Source organism: Cetorhinus maximus, chromosome 2 (genome assembly GCF_964194155.1).
Source record: "Cetorhinus maximus chromosome 2, sCetMax3.hap1.1, whole genome shotgun sequence".
Taxonomy (NCBI): domain Eukaryota; kingdom Metazoa; phylum Chordata; class Chondrichthyes; order Lamniformes; family Cetorhinidae; genus Cetorhinus; species Cetorhinus maximus.
The window spans coordinates 111,561,014-111,573,585 of record NC_135880.1 but is presented as its reverse complement, the minus strand read 5'-3'; the positions used below and the strand labels follow the sequence as shown (position 1 = coordinate 111,573,585).

Here is a 12,572-nt window from a genome sequence, read left to right as displayed (position 1 = left end):
AAGCGCATGCTGCTTGATAGCACTGTTGATGACCCCTTCCATTACTTTACTGATGATCGAGAGCGGAATGATGGGGAGGTAATTGGCCGGGTTGGATTTGTCCTGCTTTTTGTGTACAGGACATTCCTGGGCAATTTCCACATTGCTGGGTAGATGCTAGTGTTGTAGCTGTACTGGAACAGCTTGACTAGGGGCACGGCAAGTTCAGGAGCACAAGTCTTGAGTACTATTGCCGGAATGTTGTCAGGGCCCATAGCCTTTACACTATCCAGTGCCTTCAGCCATTTCTTGATATCACCACCCCAACCCAGCGCCCCCCATCATTATTGTCTCAAGAACCCCCCACCCACCCCTTTTTACGTTGAGCCCACCACACCTGCTCTCACAGTCACCAGCACCCCCATAATCCCGTAGTCAAAGTGTTCCTTACTTTATTTCATAAGAGTTGGTCACCCTGGCGCTCATCAATAACAGGGTATCATGAACAGGCCTTTATTTTCTAGGAAGGTTTTGGGTCTGTTAATGTATAAAACTAAAATAAGACTTATAGAATTGTGTATAAATAAAAGTATCTCCAGAAGCTCAGTATTCGTTTTTTACAGACATGGTTCACATAAACACAGTGTTTATAATGTATGCACGGCCAAGCAGATGTACAATATTATTTACATAAAGCGGCATTTACCAACGCCTGTCTCTTTAATCATAATAAAAACAACTCATCAGCTCCTTTGCAAGAAGACGTTATGAATTCCGGCGGGTAAAACCTGGGCTCAGCCAATCAGGAAAGCGCGCCGGCGCCTGATTGGCTGAGACTGGACATTCCAAAGCATGAATGGAGCTGTCAATCAGCCATTGTGACGTCGCTGGGTTCCGGCGCCGCGTTCGGTTGGTTTCTGCAGAAAAGGCGGGAAATGCTTAAACGCGGGAGTTTGTGTCTGAGTGGCTGTTCCGTCACCGCCGTTTTATTTATTTATTTTCACTGTTTTTCCGTCTCTCTTCGGGCACCGTCCTTGCGATGGCGGAGAATCAGATCGCCGGCGGTTCTCCCAGGCGTGTGTCGGTCATTAAAACCACCCCGATTAAACCCAAGCGCCTGGATGTGAGCCCCACCAGCCCAGGCTTCAGTGATTTCATGGTGTATCCGTGGCGATGGGGTGAGAACGCCCACAATGTCACCCTCAGCCCCGGAGCCACGTTCACCGGCCCCGGCGCCAGGGATACCCAGTGCGGGACAGCGGCGGCTCTGCACCAGGAGCTGGATCATCTTTCACAGGTCGGTGAGTGAAGATCGGCAGCAGCAAAACAAAAACACTAGCAGCTTGTAGCGCCGGGGAATAGAAAGTGAAGTCTTTGCCTTTTGAAAAAAAGTTTTTTTAAGTTCCACAGTCTGGTGCTTTAGACTTCAAATTTTTTTTGAATAAATAAATAGCCTTTAATTGTAGAAGTTAAAGCGCGGGCGGGCTGCTGCTGTAACTGTGTGGCTCTGCTTGGCGCCCATTTTCAGTAACTGTGTGTTAGGGGGATGGAGGAGTAAATAAACAGCGGCAGCAGAGAGCGGGATTTATAGCAGCCTCAAGGAGAGCTACAGTTAGACCCTGCTTCACCCCCCACCCCGCCCCCGTTAACAGATTAAACCCGAGTCCTGTTGCTTTCCCGCCGCCGTTGCTGTTGATTTCATTTGCTGTGGAGGGAGGGAGGAATTCAAATGAATGAAATCACTTCCTGGAGAGCTTGTCAAAACTCCAGCGCGCCAAAAAAGAAACGCAGCTTCCTCCCGCTGGGTTGTTTAAAGAGACCCTTCCAACCCTTCCCATCTTTTCCTGGCTGAGAGGAATGCATCTTTTCGAAAGTCAGGCTGTTCCATTTGGAGTTAGCTGATGTTCAGCTCGGGTGAATTTTAATGTGCAGACTGATGCCATTGCGCCGCAAATGATTCCATTCACATGCAGGTTTTAAAAATAATTTGTTCCTGTGTCAAAACATTCATGTGCCTGCCAGCGAGTGTGCTGCTGAAAGTCTGCACCTACAAGTATTGGAGCTGCAGTTTAATGGAGTGTGTTACAGCCAGGGTGTACTCCTACATTGTAAACTGAGTTGTGCTGCACAACGTGCAGCTGGTGGGTCTCTCGTACCCGCCGTCTTGTAGAGCTCAAAGACATGCTGACCATTTACTGACTATTCCTCCTTAGAGCGCGGGGTGGGGGCGTGAGGCAGGGCCAGTCTCCGAGGTTTGTTTTGGTTCCAAGATGATGCACTTGATTGAAACGATGTGAGCCTTGCTCGGCAGACTATCTGAACCAAACAAGTTCACAATGTTCCAGGTCACTGTTGGCTGGCCGGTCAGTTGAATCTGGCTCATTAATGTGCCCTGTTGGATAACAGCAACTTGAGAGTATAATCTATTAAAACATGCCACAGGAGTGTAATCTTTAAAAAAAAATTCTGCCAAAGAACAAGACATTAGGACAGGTGACAGTGGGTTTTCAGGACTGTCTTAAAGGAAAATGGGCATGTTTTGGGACTGAATTCTAAAATTTGGCACCTCTACTGCTGTAGACATGACTGCCAGTAAATGAACCTGTTGCTAGGGACAGCCATTCTCCCTATTCAACTCCACTACACTGAGATAGGAGGTTGAACAGGCAGTGAAAAGTTAAGCCAATATAATGTTGAGCTATGTGGTTTTTAAACCCATTAGCACCCCAGCACAAACTGGAGGGCAGTGCTTAAGCCTGCCACCTTGCCAACTTTTGCAGAACTGCCTGAACTTGGTAAGTGGCTTGAGCCTAAAAGGGGAGAGAGTGCTTTCGGTATTGAACTCTGAGAAACGAACTGGATTCTTCAGCTTGGTTTGGAGATTTCAAAAAGATTTCCCAAATTGGTTTTCAAGAAAGCATCAGGGGCTCTTGTGGAGAATTTTGGTGGAACGGTTCACAATCTTGCCTGTTGCATCAAAAGTCTACCATTGCTACATACCTCTGGTATTAATGAGAGAGTAAGTTATTAATCCAGATTGGGGTGTCTTATTTCAGGATGGGACAAGACGTGGCCGGCCAAGAGCAGAGCTCATCCGTGATCTGATAAACGAGGGTGAACACTCCTCGAGCAGAATCCGCTGTAATATTTGTAACCGAGTGTTTCCCCGTGAGAAATCCTTACAAGCTCACAAGAGAACACACACTGGTAAGATGTAGAACTTTTGATGGGTAGCTTACATCGGCAAATGAAGTATGCCACAGTCCTTGCTTCATCCGGGTGATGATCTACTGATGTAAATAACGGAGTGCAAATGATCACTTTGTAGCTTGCACCTTTCTGTGTTTTTGCACACTTAATTCTGCAGGTAAGTCCTGACTTCCAGTAGTATGGAAGATTTTAATTATTGCAGCTTGTCATATCATCAGTCCATAACTTGGTAGTAATTTTCCAGGAATAATGTAATGTAATCTAGCAGAAGGCACTACACAGCTCTTTTACTTTCCATGTTGGCTTTATTACTTATCTTCAAAGTTTTACTTTAAACTATATTATAAATCCCAGAGTGATAGGTCTACTGGATCATTTAACTTTGTTTCTGACCTTGTATCTGTTATTAACCAGAATAATTGCTCATTCTAGCCTGCACATCAAGATTGTCACCACTTGGCAAAATTTAATAACAAATCATTGGTATTTACCAAAATTGTGCTAGTAATAAATCTGAGTAATCTTGCTAAGTTGAAAGTTAGTCTTATTAAAAATAAATTATGTTCTTTCAACGCTAGCAGATCTTGTGCTACTCCTCTAATGAGGATGACTTGTGCCGTTTAGCACATATCTTACTTTATTGCTGAAGTACAGTTGCATATAGCTTGGAATATTCTTTTAAAGGCTACAAAGTGTGATTGTTATGCAGTCATGGTTGTTTCACTGTAACTTCTTAGTCTGATCAATAGATGTTAGGTTACCTTTCTTTAAGTGTATCTGCTAACATCTGTTAGACAATATTTTGTGTTGAAGATTCTGTAAATTAGAAATAATTGGCTTTTTCAGTATATATTTGGATGTATGACAATTGTCAAAACATTGGCTTGTGGCTAATCATTTGCATAACTGAACACATTTCAACTTTTAAATAGAGATTAAACTATTAATTTGCAGTAAAAAAAGTAATTCTTATTTCATGAGTCGGCAAGAAACAATTTGGGCAATTGTTCTTGTGATGATCTCTTCATTTTATCCCCTTTTGGCTCCATACATAATTGAGAGCAGCCCAGAATTTAGGCAGGAACACTAACTGAAAGTATTGCGTATTGCATAAAAAAGACATTTTGTCAAAGCTTTTCATCTTGCACTAATCAGGACAGGACAATTTTTGAGAGACCTTGCATTTCCAGGGTAACCTGAGGTAGACTGGGCACTTTTCAGGGTTGAAAGTGAATGCCTGGAGCACGTTCATGAGTTTGCATGCTATACAGCGCAAAGTGATCTGATCAGGGTAGTCATTATCCTACAGGATGTCTTTGATGCGCCCTTTTTCAGCATCAAGCTTGCATGATGAACAAATGGCTTGGGGTCTATTTACAAGCTTGCCGATGAGGCCAATCTTGTAGCGTGTGGAACCGTAAGAATCCCAACGCATGTATTTACTTGTGAAGGTAGACTTGTGGTAGAAAAACCTCTGGCAGATTTCTCAACTAGGGAGTTCATTTGACTGCTCCATTTCAAAGATAAATTTGCGTGCGGAATGGAGCCCATTAAGACATGCAAAGAAATTATTACATGCTGCTCCAGATTTAAATATAGCAAATGTATCCTCCACATATCGGAAATATGCGAGAAGTAGGAGGTTAGGTGTCATTCCATCGAAGATGCATTTCTCATGGAACCCAGCAAAGATGTTTGCGAGAGCTGGGCCTAGGGGGGATCCCATGGCAACATCATCTACTTGGGGATACGTGGTGTTGTTAAAGCTGAGCTCAGCTGCGTGAGTTGCCGAGTTCATAAGCTCAATGAACACTGATTCGCACAATATTGGCGGGTCTAGATCACCATGATATGGAGCTGCAGCTACCTTAAAAATGTATTTCTTAATTCAGTCCCATGCTTCTAATCTCTGGGCATCCGGTGTGGAGGGGCAGGTGGGAGGAGGACCTCCTCATGAACCTGCTCTTGGCCAAGTTGGCCATCAACAGGCGCAGGCAGCGGGCAACCGAGGGGGTCGGCTGGCCCAACTGTCTGTCCCTCTTCTGCAGCTATGTTCGTGGCGGGTGTCCCTGAAGAGGGAGCACATGGTGTTCGCTGGCACGATTGAGGCCTCCTGTGACCAGTGGGTACCACGGGGATTAGGGTGCATTGTTGACCCCCATAATCACGTTTTGGTTTAACCTTTGTAAGTTTTCCTTTGTGGTTTTGTCTTTGTTGCAGTTCTCCTTTAAGGAGCTTTAATTTGTTCATTTGCTCTTTGGTTAATCTGTCTCCTTTAATTGTTTATTTGATTACTCAAAAGAGTATAATGCTGCAGCGCAAATATCTGTGGCTTCCTTAACTGGAACATTGGTAAAAAGGCTGGTAATGTCAAATGAGCACATGGACGCAGCATTGCTATCAAAATGCAAGTCCTGTATGGCCTTCGCAAATGTGAAAGAATCCTTTACCATGTACGTGGAAAACTTGGTCAAAACTGGTTGTAACGATTCACCCAGCCATTTGGCCAATTCATGTTGTGCAGAACCGGTCATAGATAAGATAGGGCATAAAGGGACATCACTTTTGTGTGTCTTGGGCAGCCGATACATGCATGGGTGCAGCGAGCCGTGAGGACAAACCCTGTCTTGTACATGATGTGGCAACTCATCGCTCTTACACAAGTCCAGCAAGCAGTGTTTAGCTTAACTAATCAGATCATTTCACACTATATCGTGCAAACTCATGAACATGAGTTTTTGGCCCTGAAAAGTGTCCAGTTTACCTCCGAATACCCTGGAAGGGCAAGGTATCTCGAAAATGTGAGCAACAGGTGAAGCTAGCTGTTTCACACTACTACTATGCAGTAGAAAAATGAGTGGTATTTGTCACTGATAGGATACTGCAGTCAAACCAAAAAGACGTTCTGCCTAGCTCATGAATGAGTAATGTGGTATATGAATTTCAGGGCCTGTGTGATGCTAGGTATGTAGGCCGTACATCCCAAAGATTGGTGGATCATGTCAAACAGCATGTCCCTTCTGTTGTTCGCAACGGGCAAGGTACATACTGTACCCAACCAACCTGTGCTTGCAAAACTCAAAACACCAGTGTCCAACGTTAGATGTGATTCCGCGATTGGTCAAGACATTTGCTGAATAATCCTCAGTGTGCTAAGAATTATGCTGACAACCAACTTAAGATTGTCAATCAGGCTCACAGTGCAGCGCATTTACATGTACTGGAAGCTACATATATTAATACACAGGGCTCTGTTCTTTGCAGACAGAAAGAACATATATACACATTGTGCCTGTTTAAGCTAAACAAAATAAGCGACAGTCATTTGCTGGTTCATTCCTCAAGGCAATGCCTTGACCAATCAGAATCAAGCTGTCTAGTTTAAATTTCAAACCTCTTGGCAGTTAATTATCAGTCACCATTAACTGATGCATTCTCCATTGCAACACTTCTACCAATCAGCGTCCACTTGCCAACCAATCAGCACTCTCTTCTCATACAGTATAAAGTTGTTGCTTCCCCTGACATTGGTAATCTTGTGATTGTCCTGATGAGTGCAAGACGAAAAGCTTTGACAAAATGACTTTTCCAGCAATATTCAAGTTCTGTACTACCAAACGACTATTTGAAAGTATTGCATTGAAGGGTTCTTTAAAACAAGGTGGGACTCTAACGTTAAACGCATTCAGGTGCTGAAATTGAGTAATAGCTGGGTATAGGCAGAAACCATACATTTCGGCATTTTTAGTGCACAGTATTCGCTTTAGATGATTAACTATTCACTGTAATTTCCAATTCTTATAAGCTTAAATATTGTAAAGGCTTTTTTCTAAATTTGGTCAAATAAAGTTCAGTAAGAATTATGGTTGTATAATTACTGCAAGAGCAATTTTAAATACATTATACTTGCAAATTTTTACCCTGACCCCTGTAAAATTAAAATTTTGTTCTTTATACAAGCAACTGAAAAAGGATTCTAATTTTTAATTGTTTGTATTACTATGGGTTTCCTTTAGGTGAAAGACCTTATTTATGCGACTACCCGAACTGTGGGAAAGCATTTGTTCAGAGTGGGCAGCTAAAAACTCACCAGCGCCTTCACACTGGGGAAAAGCCATTTGTTTGCTCTGAAACTGGTAAGCTGTCAAACTCTTTTCATATCTCCCTACCGTGTGACAGGCTGATCCAGCAGTAAAATCAGATCTCTAGGTTTTCACTTCGTGCATGCTGGGCATCTTGTGTCTCAAATTAATTTATGATTATAGAATGAGGAGTGCTTAATGTAAACATTAGTGTACTGCTCGCTAAGGTGTTGACGCTTATATATTCATTGCCTCCTTTGAAAGCGAGAGAGGCAATTGTGCAAACCTGAGCCAAATTACTCTAGAAATGAGGATATTTAGACTTTCTTGTGGCATGGAGTTTTCTGTTCTCCCATTCCAGATTTGCACCCAAAAAGAGAGCAAATGCTGCTGAGCAGAATATTTTTGCATTACAGCAGGGGTCGTAATGAGGCTTGCACAGGATGTGGGTGCAAGCTTGAGCAACAGTGGAGCAGGGAATTACAAACCAGAAAGGCTCCGTGCAAATTTCTATCACCTAATTCAGCATTTCTTCGGTGTTAGTTGCACACCTGCGCTCCCAGGGCACAGACTACAGTTTGGCTTTTGAGTGTAGAGCTGCTGCATATGAAATGTAAATTGAAGAGCAGATGTTGCATGTTGTTTCATCTTAAATTGGATTAGGGCAATGCTAGTTTTGGAAATAATTTCTGCTGAATTAACCTGTTCAAGAGAGATGCATTTTATATGAGAAAAGTGATGCAACATCAACTGGTTTCTGCACAGGCTGTGGAAGCAGGTTTACACATGCTAACCGCCATTGCACCAAGCATCCTTATGCACGTTTACGGAGGGATGAAGTGTCTAATGGAGCAAACAAAACACAGGCTGCTGACAACAAGGCTGTTGCAGAATGGCTGGCAAAGTGAGTATGTTTAGAAAGAATATCTTCTAGAATAAGGTTTGTTTTTATTTTCAGTGTATTAGCTAATAATCCACAGTTGCCACTTGTTACTAAACTATCCATTCCTGGTGACAAATCCATAGGTCTTCATTTGGATTGAGTTTTAAGATGAGGTTAAAGTTGGGGGAGAAAGGAGGAATCTGTTTGACACAGTCCCTATTGAGAATTAGATGCCTTGCAGATGGAGTGCTGAATTCCACCTGAAGTCTCAGTATTTGACCTAATGGTGAAGGGACAATGAGTCAGGTTTTGACTGTACTGGTTTGAGCAGAAGCCTCATGCATTGTAAATGGTGCAGAGTTTGGTGTCACTGAGAGCTTTCAGTATCTGTTCCTTGGTCTGGAAGGAGAGTCATGTCCTAAACTTTAATTGTCTTAACTGAGTATTTAATTTATTGTGCTTGCACAATGCCGGAGATAGATGCCTAGATTCCTTATGGTCTCTATTCTGGATCTCTGCATTTTTTCTTTTTAGCTTACACTCATTCGAACGGCTACTGAAACTGTCTGGCTGATTCCGTTTTTCTTCACTGTAATTGCAACTTAGAAAATTTGTTAGAGATCCTATGGCTGCAGAGGAAGCTCTCTTCGCTGAATTTGCAGTGGACTTCTCTGATATTCTCTGGATAGAGATGGGTTCTTCCTTTTAAGTGGCTAATTTTTCCAGGGCTCCTTTTAAATGACCCAAATTTTAGGCACCTATTTCTGGGAAAGCTATACACATGTATGGGTGAAAGAGCTCCAAAGAAACTAGTGTAAGTGCTGCTGCTATTGAGAACTATAACCATCCCAATGTAGCTGACTTCACCCAAACTTTAGGTCAGACTGGCTCAAGATTTTACACGTAGTAAATGTACGTATGAAAGTAATGACGATGTTACAGTTTCACAATGCCCGATCAAAATTCCTGAACTTGCAGTTAGGATTATTTGACTTGCTTCTGCCCACTCTTCAGTGTGGGTTTTGTACCTAAATTTAGTAGAGCTGGTTAGGGAGACAAGTCTAGAAAGAAAAGGCCTGTCAGTTGCTGCCACTTTACCTCTTATTGAGCATGGGACTACTGGCACACTTGGTAGTAAGGATCCTGAAGGAAATATTACATTACTGCATAGAATTTAGGGCCATGAGTGTAGATCTCAAGAATGTGTGTTTGTGTTGCAGGATGAGGGAACACTGCAAAAAGCATTCAAAACTCGATTCTACCATGGGCTGATGTTAACTCAAAAGTTCTACATAGTGAACATTAGTGCGAAATGTTCACAAAGCATGTGTATGATGGCCCTTTTCCTTCATGTGACATCTTTACATTTGCCTTCTTTCTTATAAGTTGACTTGTCTCAGCTCTGTCAGGATAGCATGCGCTAAATGTATCGGGGGAAACTGCAGTTTGTTTTCAGTTGAGATATTTCTGCTTATGTTGAAGTATTTTTATATAGATAGATCTTCCAAAGCGGTTTATTTCCAATTGGCGGATGTGACGAAGATCATCTTAAACTGGAAATGCTGAGTTTCTAAATTCTGTCTTACCTCCAGATACTGGGAGACCCGAGAACAGCGTACCCATCCTGTGAAGAACACTGGACAGAAGGCTGACCAGGAGCAGCAGGACCCTTTGGAGTTCATACAGTCTGACGAAGATGAAGAAGAGGAGAAAAATGGGCCACATGCAGCAGCACGCCGACGTATGCAGGAGCAACGGGAGCGACTGCATGGTGCTCTGGCTCTCATCGAGCTGGCGAACTTAACTGAAGCACAGTTGCGCCAGTAACTGCAATGCATATATTTTATGAAACGGAACTGTCTGTGGACTAGGGTCCTACTAGTCCACTAGACAAGTCATGCACCTTATATTTGCTTTTAATAGGCTGCTATTATGTAGAAATTAAGATGATGAATGTTGTTGCCCTTGCTTAAAGGAGCACCAGTGTTATGCACTTTTTGTCTGGAAAGGTTTGTTTATGTAAAGTTTTAGTTTAGTAAATATTGCAAAGCTTTGAAGGATCACATAATGTAGGGCAGGAAATGAATCTGCAGGTGCTGAATTCTAGGTGTAGCAGGAATATTTAACTTGCATTTATAGTGCAAAATTTGCACTGTTTGATGGAATGTAAGATGAGCAGTGCCTTTCTGAGATCTTCCTTAGTGACTTTAACTTTTTAAGCTTCAGTATACGCTTTCCAATAGCAACATTTATAGTCATCCAAGCAAACGCACAAGAATTCAGTTAGCATCTGAAAGAAGGGAAAAAGGTTAACCCTTTTTCAGAAGGAGCACCCTTTTAAAAACTCTTACAACCCAACCTTTCTCTTTCTGGCACTATCTGAATTGCAAGTGCATTCTCTTTTTTTGTTCATAATTTAGATTTTCAGCATTCAGTTTATTTTATCTTGGGCCAGATTTAGTCTATCATTCTGTTAAATTATTAAAGCCGCTGAGTTCCATAACTTTTTCCTCTTTTCAGCAGCCCTTTAAAATGCACTGATGGCCTGTTCACCGAGCTCATCTATTTGAGAACTGCTAGTATATTGGGAAGGATAGTGCAGTAATTTTCATCTATTAGCCACAATGAGTAAATACACCCCACCTTTATCATCATAATAGGCAACCTTGGCTTGGTTGAAACAAATGATCCGTTTTTTGTCGGAATTGAAAAGGAGAAATCAATTAAATGGGAACCACTTTAAAACATGGCCTCATATCAATCTGAATTCCAGTAACAGGTAAATATGTTTCAGATACTTTATCTAAACATACTATGATACAGTAGCTTCAAAATATACATGAGATGGACCAAGTATTGACATACTGTGGAACACAGCATTGTCTGAAGGTACCACTGAACTCAATTACCGTACACTCAATTTATAGTAGTCTAACATGAAAAACTTAACTAACTCTGAATTTGAAAAAAAAATAGAGTAATTGGACTTATTTGCAGCTAGGTGAAACATTGGAAAAACATTTTTGCCCTCTTTAATGGTTATTGGAAAATTGTGACATCTGATTTAACTAGAGATAGTTAACTCAATTGTAAATGATCGTCAGTGCTTGAGTATTGTTGCTAAAGTTTAGTTTTACTGAAGCGAACATGAGGGTATAGCACTAGGCTTTTTTTTATATATATATATATATAATATATATATATATAATATATATAGCACTAAAAGCACAGGAGGCTAAAGACTTCTGTGCCAGACATATTGACAAATTGCACCTTTTGTGTGTTGAAATGCAACCTGTATTCCGTCAAATGGACTTAAGCAACCCTGTGAGGCCTGGATCTTGATTTGGTGCAAATGATTTAACCCAACTGGCATCACACAACAAATGCCCTGAATTTCTGCACTTAGCGTGTGTGGTGCGCGTTGCTGCCCAGGTACTTCAATCTTGTGTAATAAGCCCTAGAAACAGTGAAGATGCTGATTTCTGAGCAACAACAAATTGCCTGCCCTATTCTTAATCTGTAAAATGCAGGCTTAGGGATCTACAAGTGAAATGTGGTACTCATTAATTTTAGTTGTTTAGTGAAGTTTGAACTGGGTGAGTTTGGGTGATGGAAGAAGTTTTGTTGAATTTCCTGTTGGCAACACTAAATTGTATTGCTGTGTATCAGTAGTTTTATTATAGTCACATTGCAGTTTTTATAGCTTGCCGTTATTGCTTTGTTGCAGTGTCTCTTAATTTTTAAAGTCCTCTTATTTTGTTGGACAACTTCAATTTGTTTTGTCATAATCCAATATTTTCTGCCTTTTTTTCCAGTTAAACATTTACATACTGCATGAAGTTTTTAATTCTGTAAGTTGACGAGCTTGAAATGCCATTATGGTATAGACTAACAGCTGTTTATAGTTGCGCACGTTTTACATCTACACAGTTACAGCATTGGCTGAAGCAACCGGGACTGATTTTATTCCGTCACTTTCCAGAAAAAAGCAGTCTACCCTCAGTGTCCAAACAGAAGAGATTTTGTGCGTTTCCAAGCCTATCATGCTAGTCAGTTTCTGTGCAAGACTTCCTTCATCAGCTAACTAGGTTTTGTAATTTTAAAAAATTCATGGGATGTGGGCTTCGCTGGCTAGGCCAGCATTTACTACCCATCCCTATTTTCCCTTGAGAAGGTGGTGGTGAGCTGCCTTCTTGAATCGCTGCAGTTCATTGAATCTTATTTATTTTACGTTTGAGTTGAATAAAGCTGATGTCACTTCGAGATGTATTTTGTTTTATGGAGAAGTTAGACTACACTGGAGATGTATGAACCCACAGGTTTTTGTTTTGCTTGAAACAAAATGTCATTTTATGATTGCAGGTGTGTAGTTTGTGTCTGGTGACTTCAAGGTAAATAACATGGTCGTGGCCAGA

General features: G+C 41.6%; 1 protein-coding gene across 1 annotated transcript; it reads left to right on the top strand.

Moving 5' to 3' along the window:
- The first annotated feature begins 913 nt into the window (after nt 1-913).
- On the top strand, nt 914-11,340 carry znf367 (zinc finger protein 367). Its single transcript, XM_078568419.1, has 5 exons — nt 914-1,276; nt 3,036-3,186; nt 7,206-7,325; nt 8,037-8,175; nt 9,747-11,340. The coding sequence occupies exons 1-5, from the start codon at nt 1,019-1,021 to the stop codon at nt 9,979-9,981; spliced, it is 903 nt and encodes a 300-aa protein (XP_078424545.1). The 5' UTR covers nt 914-1,018; the 3' UTR covers nt 9,982-11,340.
- Nucleotides 11,341-12,572: the final 1,232 nt, after the last annotated feature.